At 39.6% G+C, this 16,869-nt stretch overlaps 1 protein-coding gene across 3 annotated transcripts in view; it reads right to left on the bottom strand.

Moving 5' to 3' along the window:
• The window catches only part of cacna1g (calcium channel, voltage-dependent, T type, alpha 1G subunit), a 363,171-nt gene that overhangs the window by 210,434 nt on the left and 135,868 nt on the right, over positions 1 to 16,869 (bottom strand). For all 3 annotated transcript variants that reach the window (XM_063074200.1, XM_063074202.1, XM_063074201.1), the window contains exons 9-11: positions 14,512 to 14,663; positions 5,277 to 5,462; positions 4,179 to 4,293 (exon numbers count right to left, since the gene is read on the bottom strand). In XM_063074200.1, coding sequence (XP_062930270.1) covers positions 4,179 to 4,293; positions 5,277 to 5,462; positions 14,512 to 14,663 — 453 coding nt within the window. The remainder of the gene's footprint in view (positions 1 to 4,178; positions 4,294 to 5,276; positions 5,463 to 14,511; positions 14,664 to 16,869) is intronic.

The following is a 16,869-nucleotide window of genomic DNA, read 5'->3' as shown; positions in this document are numbered from 1 at the left end:
GAGTGAACCCAAAGGAGGATACTTTCCATTGCTTAAAAATGCATGAAATTAAAACATAGTTACATCGAGTTGAGGTGTATGTTAACTACATATGCAGCATGCCCACTCACCATTAGCTAAAACTACCTATTGTACGATTCTTGTAATTAAATTCCAAGAGGGAAAAAGACTTAGCAAACACGTGGAATTATGTGCATATAATTAACGGTTATACTTGGAAAGACTTATTATTCAATTAGCAAGGTGTCTTCTGTCTCATTTCCCTAAATTCTGGCCAGTTCTTTTGGAGAAGTGTTAGGAAGTGTATTTGCCTCGAAATCAGTTTCTATATCACCAAATATAAAATCGATGAGCAGGATACTGACATACGGTCTCTTGGCCCATCTCTATCATTTAGCAAGACCATGATAATCTGATTTTGTCTTCAACTTCACTTTTGTCCTGATTTCCTATAACCCTTGTCTCCCTGACAGACCAAAATCTGTCAATTGAACCTTGAATGTATTCAAAGATTTGACCTCCAAAGATCTCTAGGGTGGAGAATTCCAAGAGAATTCTCTAAGACCCTCTAACAGAAGAAATTCCTCTTCATTTTCTTTGAAATGGTTAACTTTTTACTGTGTAAGTACGTATGTCCCCTATATATGGATTCTCCCATGAGTGGAGCCATCTGCACAATTACATTTACATTTAGATTTTATGTTTCTATAATATCAGCTCATTGAACTGCTGCAAAGCAAATATATTCCTCCTTAAATCAGACCAAAATTGCATTCAGTATCCTAGATGCTATTACACCAGAGCCTTGTACTTTAAAACTGACTGAATGAATTAACGACTTTATGATAATCTGCTGGACTTTGTGGGCTCAACCCTCAGGAATACAGGTACAACACCTTTAAGTGGACATGGCCAGAAGAGAGGAAGGAGGGGAGGAGTCTAAGCCAGACTAAAACAGTGGGGTGTAAAACCATCTACCTAGCCAATGTATAGTCAGGGAAAACAAGATAGAGGACCCAAGGGCAAGATTACTGTATCAGAAGGAAGTGAGCTCTCAGTTTCACTGAGACTTAGCTTTCTCAAGACATACTGGACCACACCTTTCATTAAACCACGGCTATGTGAAGCCAGTGCCTGGTTCCATGGGGAGCATTTGGTGCCAAATGTGTCAATATTGTCTGTAGTTAAAGGACATTTCTACCTTTTGACCAAACAAATGGGATGTGCTTTCATGGCAGAACTTGATCACAGTTTACATATCACCTCATGTATTGAGTGCAGCGATTAGACTATCCTGACACCTTTCAAATCATTGCTGAGTACTTTAATCAGGCTCGTTTGAAGAAATCTCCGCCCAATTATCAGCAGCCTATCATCTGCAGCACCAGGGTCCCAACACAATCAACCACTGTTATAGTACCATTCGATCCCTAGACTGCATTTTGGGACATCTGATCATCTGGCTGTCCTCGTCCTACCTGCATATTGGTAGAGTCTAAAGAGGCTGGAGGTCGTGTATCTCCACATTTTGTCTAGAAATCCTTTTGCTGTGGCTGGCCACAGCAGCCAAGAGACTCTGATACCCTGCTGGGTCCATGTTGGCTCAATTGTACTGTGATGAGAGACTTTGACGAGGATGGTTAGGACCCAAATGCTGGAGTATCCGAGGCAAGAATCGAGACATGGTACAAAACTCGAACAAGAACTGGGCACTAAATTAGATGCTAGTTGATATCGCTAGTTATGCTTACGACTGAGCACCTCCGTTCAGGTGCTCCTTAAATATTGAAATCCTGGCGCCAAAACATGGCAGCCAATTAGAGGGATAGTGCTGCACCTTTAAAGAGGCCGCGTCAGCTATCCAAACTCCGGAGAGTTAGAGCATTGGAATTCAGGAAGCTGGTGTGGTTGGGTACTCATTGTTACAGGGAATCCTTGCACTGGTTGGAAAGAATGTATAAATTTACTTGCTTTTTTCACTTAAGTTCTGTTAATGTGAATTGTATTTCATATCTCAAATTTGTGATTTGTGAATTCTGTAAGGGTGAATTTCCATTTCCTGAGTGGTCATCAGCATGTTGTGTGAGAGCATTCTGTAGTCTCGCTTCACTTAAACAGTATTCTTCCTTCCAAAATGGGCAGAGTCACAATTCTCCACATTATACACAATCTACCAAAGTTTTATCCATTCATTCAAACTATATTTACATCTTTGCAGACCATTGTGGAATTGAAGCTTTGGACACTACCTCACTTTTTTGAATATACAGTATTTCTGTTTTTTTCATATTTTAAAAAATCTAGTCAATACACGTAATTGATTTACTTGTTTATTTATTATTTTGTTTTTTTTTCTCTCTCTGCTAGATTATGTATTGCATTGAACTGCTGCTGCTAAGTTAACAAATTTCACGTCACATGCCGGTGAAAATAAACCTGATTCTGATTCTGAACTTATTTTCCCATCTGACAAAGGGTCTCGGCCCGAAACGTCGACTGTACCTCTTCCCATAGATGCTGCCTGGCCTGCTGCGTTCACCAGCAACTTTTATGTGTGTTGCTTGAAATTCCAGCATCTGCAGATTTCCTCGTGTTTGCTTTTCCATCTATCTTCAAGCTGTCAGGAGATCAGGCAGCAATACACCCGTCATAATCCAGGTTATTAATATAGACTGTAGTTAGCCGAAGCCTCACCTTTGATGTTTGTGGCAACAAAATGGATTCACCTTTGCTATCCTGCAATAGCCCTATTGTAGCAGTTCAAATGTCCACTGGCCTCAACACCATGCATTTCCCTTTATCTGTGCTGTTCATTGCTCCTTCAAAGATTTTGTCTAGTTGTATTTTAATTTCTTATTTATTCTGTTACAGTTTTAATGATCAATTGCAGCACTTTCTGCAACTGTGAACAGACGTTGGGTGCTCTTTGCCTCCCTTCTTTTTCTTCCATCTCTGGTTTTCCAGTCTGTAAAAATCTTTTGGAAGATCATAAACAATACAGGCATTATCTCTGCAGCCATTTCTTTGATGAGTCAGGATGTAACGTGTCAGATACAAAGGACTTATTTATCTTTAGGCCTATTAATTTTCCTGGTAGATTTTCTCAAGTGATGGTGACAGTTTTAAGTACTTCTCTCCTGTTGACCTTGTATTTTCTGATATTAATGGGATGCTTTTAGCGCTTCTACCACAAAAAGAGAGGAAATATATTTGTTCAGATTTTTTGTCATTTCCTTACTTCCTGTTACTAATTCCCTCGTCTCATGTTCTACAGGACCACCACATATGTTAAAAGCTATTATCTGTGTGTATAGTTCATTCAGGCTCACTCTCATACTCCATTTTTTTTTGCTTTTTTAAGCCATTCTTAGGTGGTTTCTATGATTTTCTCCATCTTCTGACCTATCACTAACCTTTTCAACATTATTTCTCTTTTAGTTCAATCTGATACCATCCTTCACATCCTTATTTGCCCTTAGATGGTGTATCTTCTAGAAAAAGTCTTCAACTGGAATAAAGTTCAGTGTGCCTCTGTTACATTTATTTTGAAAATAAGGGTTAGGACTTTGGTGATCTGTGAAGAACATAATGTTCATTCTGGATCCTCTGTGACCTGTTATGCTAATCATAAGAGGTTCCCAGAATTGAACAGCAATATCCAGTGTCACGCCACTTCTAGAGCTCTCTTGAGTGCAGATGACTATCACGGTGAAGCCAATATCCATAGCATCCATGAAGCCTGATTCTGCTCAGCTTTAAGGGGGTCTCTCCAGCACTAGGAACCCAGCTCAGGTAGATCCCCTTAATGTAATTTACTTACTCAGCTGTCTTCCTCTGGCTCTCCGTCCTAATGTTAGCAAACACAATCATGTAAACTTCTCTGCTGCAAAGGAAACGATCTCAGTTTCTCCAGCAACACATACAAAATGCTGGAGGAACTCAGCAGATCAGGCAGCATCTACGGAAATGAATAAACAGTCAACATTTCTGACATTTCGGTTTCTCCAGTCTCCTCATAGAACTGGAATTTCTTCCTATTGGGAGCATTCTTGCAAATTTCATCTCCATCCATTCTAAGAATTTAGCATTTTTCCTAAAATGTAGTGTCCAAAATTATACAAGTCTACTTATTCAGCCCTAACTTGTACTTTAAAAAGACAGAGCAGAATTTTCCATACCTGGAAGACAGTTACGATAGCCCAGAGGAGTGAGTCAAAATTCTTTCTGTCAGGAAGAGTGTCTCCTTCCTTTTCTGAAGCAAACTTGCATCCAAAAAGATGCATTCCCAGAATACTGTAAAAGAACAACAAAATATAATGTAACTACATGAATATTTCCAATATACCCTGTATATCTGGCAGAAGAAATCACATATTACCATTGGTGAAATTTAGAAAGCTGTCAGAGTCAGCTGCTATATGATTATCATATGCAATGATGGCACATTTATCTAATTACTGGGCTAATAATCCAAAGGCTCAGACTAAGAATAGAAATTTGAGTTCAAATTTCACCATGTTGTGGGATTTATTGTCTGGAATTTAAAAATAAGTAAGAAGCACCAACAATGACCATGGTCATGAAATTATTGACTTGTTAAAATTAACTTTCTAGTTCATTAATGTTCTTAAGGGATAGCAATCTACCAATCAGATCAAAATCCAAATTTCACCACACCTAACAAATGGTTTTCTGAAATATTTTACAATTTATTTTGGAACTGGGACTGGAAAATGATATTTAAGGGACTGAGATGGGTCGTTAGAAATATGGTACTAATTAGTCCTTAGTCGTTAGAATGGCTGAGCATGCTTAAGGTGCTGAATATTTTTCACAATGTCAATATGAACCATCCAACATGACATCGTTCTCATCTGTGGACCTGCCCTCACCTTGCTTTCTCAATTCAAGGGAATAGGCTTGCAATTTAATCATTCACTTAGTTGTTCCTCATTGAGAAAAGATCCTGATAATAATAAAAATAACTTGAAACATTCAGTATCAATTATTGGTCAGTTTCTTATTTAATTGTCAACTAATTTTCCTTTGTAAAATATCAAAAGAAGTAAATACTGCATCGCAAAGATGAAAGGTCAGTGCATTATCAAGATGGAGCTCAGAGAAGACAATGTAATCCACCCAATTTTGTTGGTTCATGCTGAAGGAGCTGCAGATAGGGTCTGTTTGTGACAGATACTATACCCTGCTTGACTTTCCTTCCACTATCATGAAATACTTACGGATACCTGAGGTATGGAAACATCCACCACACTCACCTAAAGATGAAGATGAAGAGCATCAGCAGCATACAAAAGGTGGCAACATTGTCCATTGTTTTCATCAGGACTACGAGCTGGCGCTGCAGAGCTGGCATAAACCGCACCAATTTCAGAACTCGCATCAACCGGAAGGTACGCAGCACTGAGAGGCCCCCGTCCTGCTGGCCTACAATCTCCCACACACTGGAGATCAATAAAGTAAATAATGAAACATTAGAATGATAACTTATCATGCAAATCGTAGTTCTCAGTAACTAGATTTCAACAAGTAGGTGGAACTAATCCTGTTTTTGAAAGTCACAGTCTTAAATACAGAGCTGTGGACTGACAGGAAGAGCAGAGTGACTCCTGACAAACTATGGCCTCAGGATTCAAACCACCGGGGGATAACTTCATTCAGCTTCATTTGCTCCATCATTGAAATGTTACCATAACCACTTTCAAGGACTTTTCATTTCTTTTTCTCAATATTTATTGCTTCTTTCTCTTTCTCGATCTCTCTCTTTCTCTTTCTTTCTTTCTTTCTTTCTTTCTTTCTTCTTATTCTATTTGCACTTTCTTGTCGTCTGCTCTCTGGTTGAATGCTGAAATTGGGTGTTTTTTCATTGATTCTGCTATGGTTATTTTTCTATAGATTTATTGAATATGCCCACAAGAAAATGAATTTCAGGTCACGTATATGTACTTTGATGATAAAATTTACTTTGAATGTTGGCTAATTGGGAAATAATTTTCAACGTAACAGAAACAGCAGTGACCTACGCCATAAGTGAACATAGTTGTCCAAAGCAATGACATGTTGTCAGAATCAGAATCAGGTTTATTATCACTCGCATGTGTAGTGAAATTTGTTAATTTAGCAGCAGCAGTTCAATGCAATACATAATATAGGAGAATAAGAAAATGAATCAATCAATTACAGTATACTTATATTGAATAGATTAAAATTGTGCAAAAAAACAAATAATACATACTTAAAAAGTGAGGTAGTGTCCAAGGGTTCAATGTCCATTTAGGAATTGGATGGCAAAGGGGAAGAAGTTGTTCCTGAATCACTGAGTTTGTGCCTTCAGGCTCCTGATGGTAACAGTGAGAAAAGGACATGCTCCGGGTGCTGGAGGACCTTAATAATGGATGCTGCCTTTCTGAGACACTGCTCCTTGAAGAAGTCCTGGGTACTTTGTAGGCTAGTACCTCAAGATTGAACCAACTAAATCTGCAACCCTCTGCAGCTTCTTTCAGTCCTGTCCATACCAGACAGTGATGCAGCCTGTCAGAATGCTCTCCACAGTACATCTATTTTTGAGTGTACTTTTGAGTTTTTGAGTGTATTTGTTGACATGCCAAATCTCTTCAAACTCCTAATGAAGTATAGCCGCTGTCCTGCCTTTATAACTGCATCGATATTTTGGGACCAGGATAGGTCCTCAGAGATCTGACACTCAGGAATTTAAAACTGCTCACTCTCTCCATTTCTGATTCCTCCATGAGGATTGGTATGTGTTCCTTCATCTTACCCTTCCTGAAATCCACAATCAGCTCTTCCCTTACATTGTTGTAAGGTTGTTGCTGTGACACCACTCCACTAGTTGGTATATCTCGCATCTGTATGCCCTCTCATCTCCATCTGAGATTCTACCAACAATGGTTGGATCATCAGCAGTTCTCCCAATGTATTTAGACAATAGACAATAGGTGCAGGAGTAGGCCATTCGGCCCTTCGAGCCAGCACCGCCATTCACCGTGATCATGGCTGATCATCTACAATCAGTACCACGTTCCTGCCTTATTCCCATAACCTTTGATTCCGCTATCTTTAAGAACTCTATCCATCTCTTTCTTGAAAGCATCCAGAGACTTGGCCTCCACAGCCTTCTGGAGCAGAGCATTCCACATGTCCATCATTCTCTGGGTGAAAAAGTTTTTCCTCAACTCCGTTCTAAATGGCCTACCCCTTATTCTTAAACTGTGGCCTCTGGTTCTGGACTCACCCATCAGCGGGAACATGATTCCTGCCTCCAGCGTGTCCAATCCCTTAATAATCTTATATGTTTCAATAAGATCCCCTCTCAGCTTTCTAAATTCCAGAGTATACAAGCCCAGTCACTCCAATCTTTCAACATATGACAGTCCCGCCATCCCGGGAATTAACCTTGTGAACCTACACTGCACTCCCTCAATAGCAAGAATGTCCTTCCTCAAATTTGGAGACCAAAACTGCACACAATACTCGAGGTGTGGTCTTACCAGGGCCCTGTACAGCTGAAGAAGGACCTCTTTGCTCCCTTGTTATGAAGGCCAGCATGCCATTAGCTTTCTTCACTGCCTGCTGTACTTGCATGCTTTCTTTCAGTGACTGATGTACAAGAACACCTAGATCTCGTTGTACTTCCCCTTTTCCTAATTTGACTCCATTTAGATAATAATCTGCCTTCCTGTTCTTACCACCAAAGTGGATAACCTCACATTTATCCACATTAAACTGCATCTGCCATGCATCCGCCCACTTACCCAGCCTGTCCAAGTCACCCTGCATTCTCATAACATCCTCCTCACATTTCACACTGCCACCCAGCTTTGTGTCATCAGCAAATTTGCTAATGTTACTTTTAATCCCTTCATCTAAATCATTAATATATAGTGTAAACATTAATATATAGTGTAAACCCTGCAGTACCCCACTGGTCACCGCCTGCCATTCTGAAAGGGACCTGTTAATCACTACTCTTTGTTTCCTGTCAGCCAGCCAATTTTAAAGCCATGTCAGTACTCTGTCCCCAACACCATGTGCCCTAATTTTGCCCACTAATCTCCTATGTGGGACTTTATCAAAGGCTTTCTGAAAGTCCAGGTACAGTACATTCACTGGCTCTCCCTTGTCCATTTTCATAGTTACTTCCTCAAAAAATTCCAGAAGATTAGTCAAGCACAATTTCCCCTTCGTAAACCCATGCTGACTTGGATCTGTCCTGTTACTGCTATCCAAATGTGTCGTAATTTCATCTTTTATAATTGACTCCAGCATCTTTCCCATCACCTACGTCAGGCTAACTGGTCTATAATTCCCTGTTTTCTCTCTCCCCCCTTTCTTAGCCACCCTCCAATCCACAGTAACTGATCCTGAATCTATAGAACATTGGAAAATGATTACCAATGCGTCCACAATTTCTAAAGCCACTTTCTTAAGTACCCTGGGATGCAGACCATCAGGTCCCGGGGACTTATCAGCCTTCAGACCCAACAGTCTATCCAACACCTTTTCCTGCCTAATATAAATTTCCTTCTGTTCATCCATTACCCTAGGTCCTTTGGCTACTATTATATCTGGGAATTTGTTTGTGTCTTCCCGAGTGAAGACAGATCCAAAGTACCTGTTCAACTCGTCTGCCATTTCCTTGTTCCCCATAATAAATTCACCCGTTTCTGTCTTCAAGGGCCCAATTTTTGTCTTAACTATTTTTTTCCTTTTCACATACCTAAAGAAGCTTTTACTATCCTCCTTTATATTCTTGGCTAGTTTACCTTCGTACCTCATTTTTTCTCCATGTATTGCCTTTTTAGTTACCTTCTGTGGCTCTTTAAAAGTTTCCCAATCCTCCTGCTTCCCACTCGTCTTTGCTATGTTATACTTCTTCTCTTTTATTTTTATAATGTCCTTTACTTCCCTTGTCAGCCACAGCCTCCCCGGATCTTTCTTCCTCTTTGGAATGAACTGATCCTGAACCTTCTGCATTATTCCCAGAAATACCTGCCATTGTTGTTCCACTGTCATCGCTGCTAGGGTATTGTTCCATTGAACTTTGGCCAGCTACTCCCTCATGGCTCCATAGTTCCCTTTGTTCAACTGTAATACCGACACTTCCGATTTTCCCTTCTCCCTCTCAATTTATAGATTAAAACTTATCATATTATGGTCACTACCTCCTAATGGCTCCTTTACCTCGAGGTCCCTGATCAAATCCGGTTCATTGCACAACACTAAATCTAGAATTGCCTTCTCTCTGGTAGGCTCCAGTACAAGCTGTTCTAAGAATCCATCTCAGAGGGACTCTACAAACTTTCTTTCTTGGGGTCCAGTACCAACCTGATTCTTCCAGTCTACCTGCATGTTGAAATCCCCCATAACAACTGTAACATTATCTTTGCGACATGCCAATTTTAACTCTTGATTCAATTTACACCCTACATCCAGACTACTGTTTGGGGGCCTGTGGATAACTCCCATTAGGGCCTTTTATAGAACAGTCCCATGGGTTTCTCCAACCAACAGGGTAAATCAGTGCTCCTTTATCTCTCCAGTATTTTATAAAATAGAATTTACAAATCAGCATCTCACAACACGGGAGGAGATTCAATAGGCTGAAGCTCACACTGAAAGAGAACTGCTGGCTGTTAATCTCATAATGAACAACTTTTTCTCTTGCTCATTTTACCTGGAGAGTTAGCGTTACTTGTATTTCATAAAGCAGGGTTGGAAGAAAGTGCGTGAGATGGGGAAAGGAATGAGGGGCACACAGAAGTAGAGACGTGGAGATGGACGCTGACCTTGGTCACTGGAAGGGACGGTGGAAGCTGTTGTGTCTGTGCACAATTACATACCAATTGAATAGAAACATGCAGATGGGAGATGGCTTTAACTGGCATATTCACATTGCTGCGCGAGAGAAAGAATGCGCATGAACAGACCTCAGATCAATACGGAGTATGGGGGCGGCGAGGGGGGAGGTTCATTACTCTAAACTAAATAGATCCATATGTTACCGAAGCAGCAGGACGTCACAGGTAGTAATTAATGCCATATGATGTGGTGGTGACTACAGAAGTAAGAATATAATGTACATATAGCCTAACAAAAAAAAAGTACAAGGGAGGGGGAGAGGCAGGGGCTGGTGTTCAAATTCTTGAAATATTATGACTGGTTTTAAGAAAAGGAAATTTGTGCGAGCCAGACAGGTAGCCATTCAACAATAATATTCTTCTTATTTTCTGGGAGTAATTTCTTTTGAAGATGAAACTAACTCTGGGGAAAAGTTTTTTTAACAAGGTCTTAGTTATTTATATGAGTTAAAGAAACAAATTTTTGTGCGTATGGTCAGTGTAACAAATTAACTCACTTTCAAGGATCACTCACAAGAACTACATTTCATTTTGCCTAATCCATTCAGAGAAATCTAAATAGTTAACTATCAGCCAAAAGCTGGCATTCATATCTGTTTCTCAGAGGGTGAAGGTTTGCCAACTCCATTGCAAACTTCTTTAAATCAGGAAGCTGAATACAAAATCTCTCCATCCATCCTTAAAAACCAATGACATTTGCAGCATCAGCATTATCTAGGAATCCCTCCAATTCATGGAACTGTGGATATCTTCAACAAGAGCAAAATGTGGTGGAGAGGCTAGGGCAGGGACAGTATTTTGAAGAATCTGCCTTTAACGGTTTTTAAAAATAGCTCTATGACATTGCAGTTGATTCACAACAAACATGCTTACCAGTATTGCATCTAAATGTTATATGATGACAGAACACTAGTACTGCATTCTGACACATGGGTGTAGTATTGGTGGGCACATTTCTATCATAGTATATACAGAAAGGAACTGAGTAATATAGTGACAGACCATAGCCACTCATATAGTTCGCTTGCATTTAGAGCTGGACATGATCTGCATCTGAACTCAAGGACTCTGACTATCAGACAGGACCTGACCCTATCCTCGGGCCTTAGAATTACATCCCTGTTTAATGTTGGAGTCTAAGATGGAACAGGAGAGGCACTGAATCCTACCTCAGGCCTTCATGCACAACTTCTGTGTTTCTATGAATAACATTAAGAATTCCTCCTTTTAAAGAGTCGGAGCTGCCTTAGGGATACCCAGGAACCGTAGGCAAATCTGTGGCAGAGGCAACAAGTGTGGTGAAGAGCCAGGTAGGACAGGAGGAAACCTACGGAACTGCAGGTAGATAAATTCACCCAGCTATCTAGACGTGGCCATCAGGCTGTGTCTCGTGCACCAGGCAATCTGCTGAAGGAACAGTCTTGTGTCTCCACTGTATATTTGCACCATAGTTTTATACTTTAATTCAGAGCCCAGGGAATCACATTGGTAGGTGTGCACCACAGGTTCTCCAACAGTGAGAAGAACAAATATTTCAGCAAACTTCTGAGATGTAACTATTAAAAAGGTAGTAATAATTGGATACTTTAACTGCCCTAACATTAACCGGGGCAGGACTAAATCAAGGAGAGCAGGCCAGCAGAATTCTTGAAATCCAATCAAGAGAGCTTCTTCAATTTGTATATAGCAAACCTAACAGGAGAGGTGATGGCACTGGACATAACTTCAGGGAATGAACAGTGGGAAATACAGCAGTGGAGTGCTCTTGGGGACAGTAAACATAACTCAATAAAATTTAGCGTAATTATAGGGCAGTGACGGAGTAAATGTTCCCAGATAATGCAGTTGTTAATTGGAGGCAGCTAGCTGAGTATTAATCAGCATTCGAGCAGTAGGAGATGTACAATTAAGACACAGTGAGGATTCAGGACAAAAACGTCCCCATTAAAAGAGGCATGTCTAGACTTCCATGTCTGGAGGATATTGAGGAAAATGCAGAGCAGAATAAAGCAAAATAAAAGGAAGCTTGTAGCAATCAGAAATCTTGTAGAAAGTATACAGATGAAATCAGAAAAGTAAGATGAAAAAGGGGGTGAACGGAAAGCTGTTGGAAGCATTCTGAGCGGCAGCATAAACAGTGGTTTAGCAAAACACAGGTTAATCAAGGACAGTAAGTGTGGATTTATTAAGTGAAGCCTATATATACAAAATAGATTTTTTCAAAATTAACTAAGAGAGTCAATATGGAATTTTAGCAAGGCTTTTGACAAAATTCCAAATAGGGTATCGACCAAGAAATTAAAAGTCTATAGGATCCAGGAAATGTAAATTAATGCATTTGGGGAGGGCAAACATGATGATTCCTTTAATAGACGTGATTGTATTATTATTAACTCCCCATCTGATAATGGAAACTAAAATAGCTTCTTGCTCATAAGCTCATTAGAAAGCCCATCTATGAATCTCGGTTTTACATTATGTTTATGCTGTTAGGATAACTGACAGAAAACTTGAAAGAAGACAGAACTAGATGGTTACTGGAATAAATTTGGCCGGTCTTTTGTGAGATTTTGTGTTTTTCTCCCGGGAGTACAGTTCACTTACGCAGTACTCAGTGTTTCAGCACTGCAGTACAGTACGAGTCAGGTTGACCACTACTGAATTTCAGATTCCTTCTATTGAACAAATGAATCAGGGATTAAACATGCGAAAAGCAAAGTAAGAAAATAGGATAGATGTAAGTCACTTGGCTCCTCAGGACTGCAGATGTAATGTATTCCTGATGTTCATGATATTTGCATCTGTAGCTGCAAAGACAAAACAATTTGAAAGAAAATAAAGTGTTTTTGGCTTCAGGAGATAAGACTGAATGCACAGCATGAGTGCCCCACTGCCATTTATTATTTTCAATGGTACGGGTTTGTCCTCTGGAATGAATGGAATGGAATGGGATCAACATCATAAATGCCCAGAATCACTGACTTTCACAGAGGAACGGAGTCAAACCTACTTGTTAGGTTCCATACCACTTCTACAGTTTGGTTAGGAGAAAGGGTAGTTCAGACTGAGAAAGATGGACTGAAATCAAAACAAAAGTTTCACCTTACATATTTCATACCAGGATGGCTACAGTCAGTAGAGATTACTGACAAGCCATTGTGTCACAGTGGATTTTGGATTTGTGAACCCAGAGTTTAATGTCATTGTGTGTTCCAAGCAAGCAAAGTAAGATGAACACGTTAATTCAAGAGAAATTGATCGCTGTTTTGAAATTGATGAACCTGTACGTGCACAAGATATCAAATGGGGGAGCTGGTATCAAGATGCATCATTGATTGCACAGCTTCATTGCTGATTCATTGGGTGAAGGCATTGTCATTAAATCTCCAAAAACCTTTAAATATGGCAATGTTACTTGTATAGTTCTGTTGTAACATTGTACATTTTATAAGTATTTTATTTGTTTGTGTTTTAAGGGTGATCCTCTAAGAAACAGCAAGCACAAAATGCAGGAGGAACTCAATGAGTCAGGCAGCATCTATGAAGAGAAATAAAAAGCCGATGTTTTGGGCCATGACCCTTCATCAGGTCACGTTGCCTAAGAATTCCAGCATCTGCAGATCACTTGTCTTTAGAGTAAAGGTTCCTTTAGGGTGATGGTATTGTTATAAATTTCCACTCATAATCTGATGTCAAAGGAAAATAAAATAGCTTCACACAGAAACTGCTAATCTGTAAAATCTGATTTTGCTTGATGTTTGCATAGAGCTGTTACAATAGGTAATCCATGCTAAATGGCAGGATACTTAGAGGAACAGAGAGTTCTTGGTGTGCAGGTCACAAATCCATGAAGGATAGATAGGTTGTGTCATAAGAAGACAAATGGCCTACTTGCCTTTACTGGCTGAGGCATTGAACACAAGTGCAGGGAGGTCATGCTAGAAATATAGAAAACATTAGTCAGATCACAGCTCAAGTAATATGTACAGTTCTGGTGAAAAGACTGCTGGGAGTACATGATAGCACGAGGGAGATTTAAGAGGATGTTTCCAAGAATGGAAAATTGTGGTTATAAGGATTGTCTAGGATGGAATTAATTTAATGGAACAAAGGAAACAAAGAGAAGATTTAATTAAAATATACATAATTATGAGAAGCTTGTTCAGAGTTGAAAAAAAGTCCTTAGCAGAGAGGTCGGCAATTAAAGAGATTTAAAAGATTAAATCAACAGTCGAATATTATGGGGGGTTTGAGGAAAAAGAAATGGAGGTGGAGGTCTGGAATTTACTGTGTGAAAGAGTAATGGAGACAGGGGCCCTTATCATATTTAATGTACCTGAATCTGCACTTGAGTTCTCTGGACCAATATCTGAAACTTGGGATTTATCTTAAATTTCTCTCTGATTGGGTTGAAAGATGCCTTGTATGCCATGAAATTCTATGCTTTGACAACAGTTTGAAGTGGAAGTTGGCAAATTGGATTATGTCCGGTTTGAATTTCCTAATATTTGTACTTCTAATGGCCTCTAAAGTTAATGGTTTGGTACTTCCAATTTACACTGTAAGAAGTTTAGTCTGAGGCTGCAATACTATATATTTACATATGGTACTTTACCTTATAACAACAATGATACCATCAAAGATGTTGTAAGGATTCTTGATGTAGCCAATAGGACCATACACCAGGATCTTCAAAAGCATTTCCAATGCAAACAGGCTGGTGAAGACAATATTGCTGATCTCCAATGCATTAGTCAGTTCCTCAGGCTGGGGGAATAAATGAAAACATATTAGAATGAGCATACCAGATTTCAAGACCATTGTTCTTTCTGCATATTATTGTAAGGGATGCTAGTATCAATATGTATTATTTACTGTTATTTCCCACTTATAAATGCCTTGGATTGATGCATAGTAAAGCTTTTCTGATCTACCTTCTGATAGAGAGGTAATGTTGCAGCTATATAGGATCCTGGTCAGACCCCACTTGGAGTACTGTGCTCAGTTCTGGTCACCTCACTACAGGAAGGATGTGGAAGCCATAGAAAAGGTGCAGAGGAGATTTACAAGGATGTTGCCTAGATTGGGGAGCATGCCTTATGAAAACAGGTTGAGTGAACTCGGCCTTTTCTCCTTGGAGCGATGGAGGATGAGAGGTGACCTGATAGAGGTGTATAAGATTATGAGAGGCATTGATCGTGTGGATAGTCAGAGGCTTTTTCCCAGGGCTGAAATGGTTGCCACAAGAGGACACAGGTTTAAGGTGCTGGGGAGTAGGCACAGAGGAAATGTCAGGAGTAGTTCTTTTTACTCTGAGAGCGGTGAGTGCGTTGAATGGGCTGCCGGCAATGGTGGTGAAGGCGGATACGATAGGGCCTTTTAAGAGACTTTTGAATAGGTACATGGAGCTTAGAAAAATAGAGGGCCAGGGTAAGTCTAGTAATTGCTAAGGTAGGGACATGTTCGGCACAACTTTGTGGGCTGAAGGGCCTGTATTGTGCTGTAGGTTTTCTATGTTTCTATATTTCTACACCAACAACATACTTCAACCTAAATCCAGAAGAATGCCTTTGAATGTAATGGTGTGAACTTTTCCATTCAACATTCGCTTACCTTTCCAAAGTTCATGCTCCATTAAAGGTCACTGATCCCTATTGTGAACTCAATTAACACAGACTAGGAGAAGCATTTCAATTAAGTTCTTTTGCAGTCAGCAAAGGGTCAGCACTTCATCCCATTGGTTTGGCTGGATCTTAAACTAGAATCTCTCTGATAATCCGCTGAACTATTCAACCACAGTTAAGAGGCTATTATTATGTTATCTTCCTACAACGTCATTTACAGTAATTACAAAAGAGAGATGAATGTTTGAGTTGGACATCAGAGAACAAATTGATTTGTGTAAATATAGTGGATATTTTCTTCTTGTTAGTTCATTGGTTGGAGATACTCTTGTCTTCTTTAATGTAAAATGAAAGAGGCAATTAACCAGTTTGTTGCCTTTGTGAAAGCAGACTGTGAATTCCATACTAAGTCCCAAGACCACACGCACATTGCACTGGAGATCACAGATGATTGTCAGAGTGCAAGCATCAGCTGATTCCATTCCCCCTCCTGGGAGCCAATAAACTCAGCTGAAGTACAGCTGGAAGCCAAAGTCCTGGCAGGAGCACGAGACTGCAAAGTGTTTTGATCAGGTCTTTCCTTCATACCAAAGCATGATTTAATACAATTTGTATGTGGGTTTCAGCAGGCTTTGGGGTGAAGCTGAACTAGAATCATGGTCTAGAATTTGCTTAATGCCAGTGATTGTAAAAGGAATAAGGTGCAGTGTGAAAACAGGCCCATGAACTTGCTACATGTTCATTTAGCATTGCCCTTTGAGTACGATTGCATCCCATAACTCCTGTGTCTCCAGACTTTAGAGTACTGTGATGCTACACCTATAAGGAGTTTTGTGCTGAAGTCATCAGAACTCAAAAGAGGATGCCAAAAGTGTTAACAGATCAAGTTTTGAATAAAATGTAGAAAGAACAGCAAAAATTATACATTATAGGCATAGTGTTGTTAAGAGCTAAGTACAAAATTAAACGTAATCCCCTGATGTATTAGTATTAAACATTTCACTGAGTCTATTTGAAACATCTTCACTTTAGATCTGAAGGTTCATATTGAAAGTTAACATTCATGCTTAACATTGTCAAAACTGGATTTACTAAAGCAAGCCTAAATACTTGAAATGTGCTCCAAGTTTCCTGGCAAATTATCTGGCAGTTGGAAACGCATGTCTCAAAGATTAAAACAAATACATATCTCACAAATTCTTTAATAAACACAGTACTCCTCTGTATGAGACAGCCAGCCAAATAATCTTTTTTTAAAAAAAAGCTTAATCAAAATAAATGTTCATGTGGTTGTGCTATTTCTGTGAAGATTGTGAAATGATAAGTCACACTATTACTAATTACTTGAT

Source organism: Mobula hypostoma, chromosome 22 (genome assembly GCF_963921235.1).
Source record: "Mobula hypostoma chromosome 22, sMobHyp1.1, whole genome shotgun sequence".
Taxonomy (NCBI): Eukaryota; Metazoa; Chordata; class Chondrichthyes; order Myliobatiformes; family Myliobatidae; genus Mobula; species Mobula hypostoma.
This window is presented reverse-complemented; position numbering and strand designations above follow the sequence as displayed.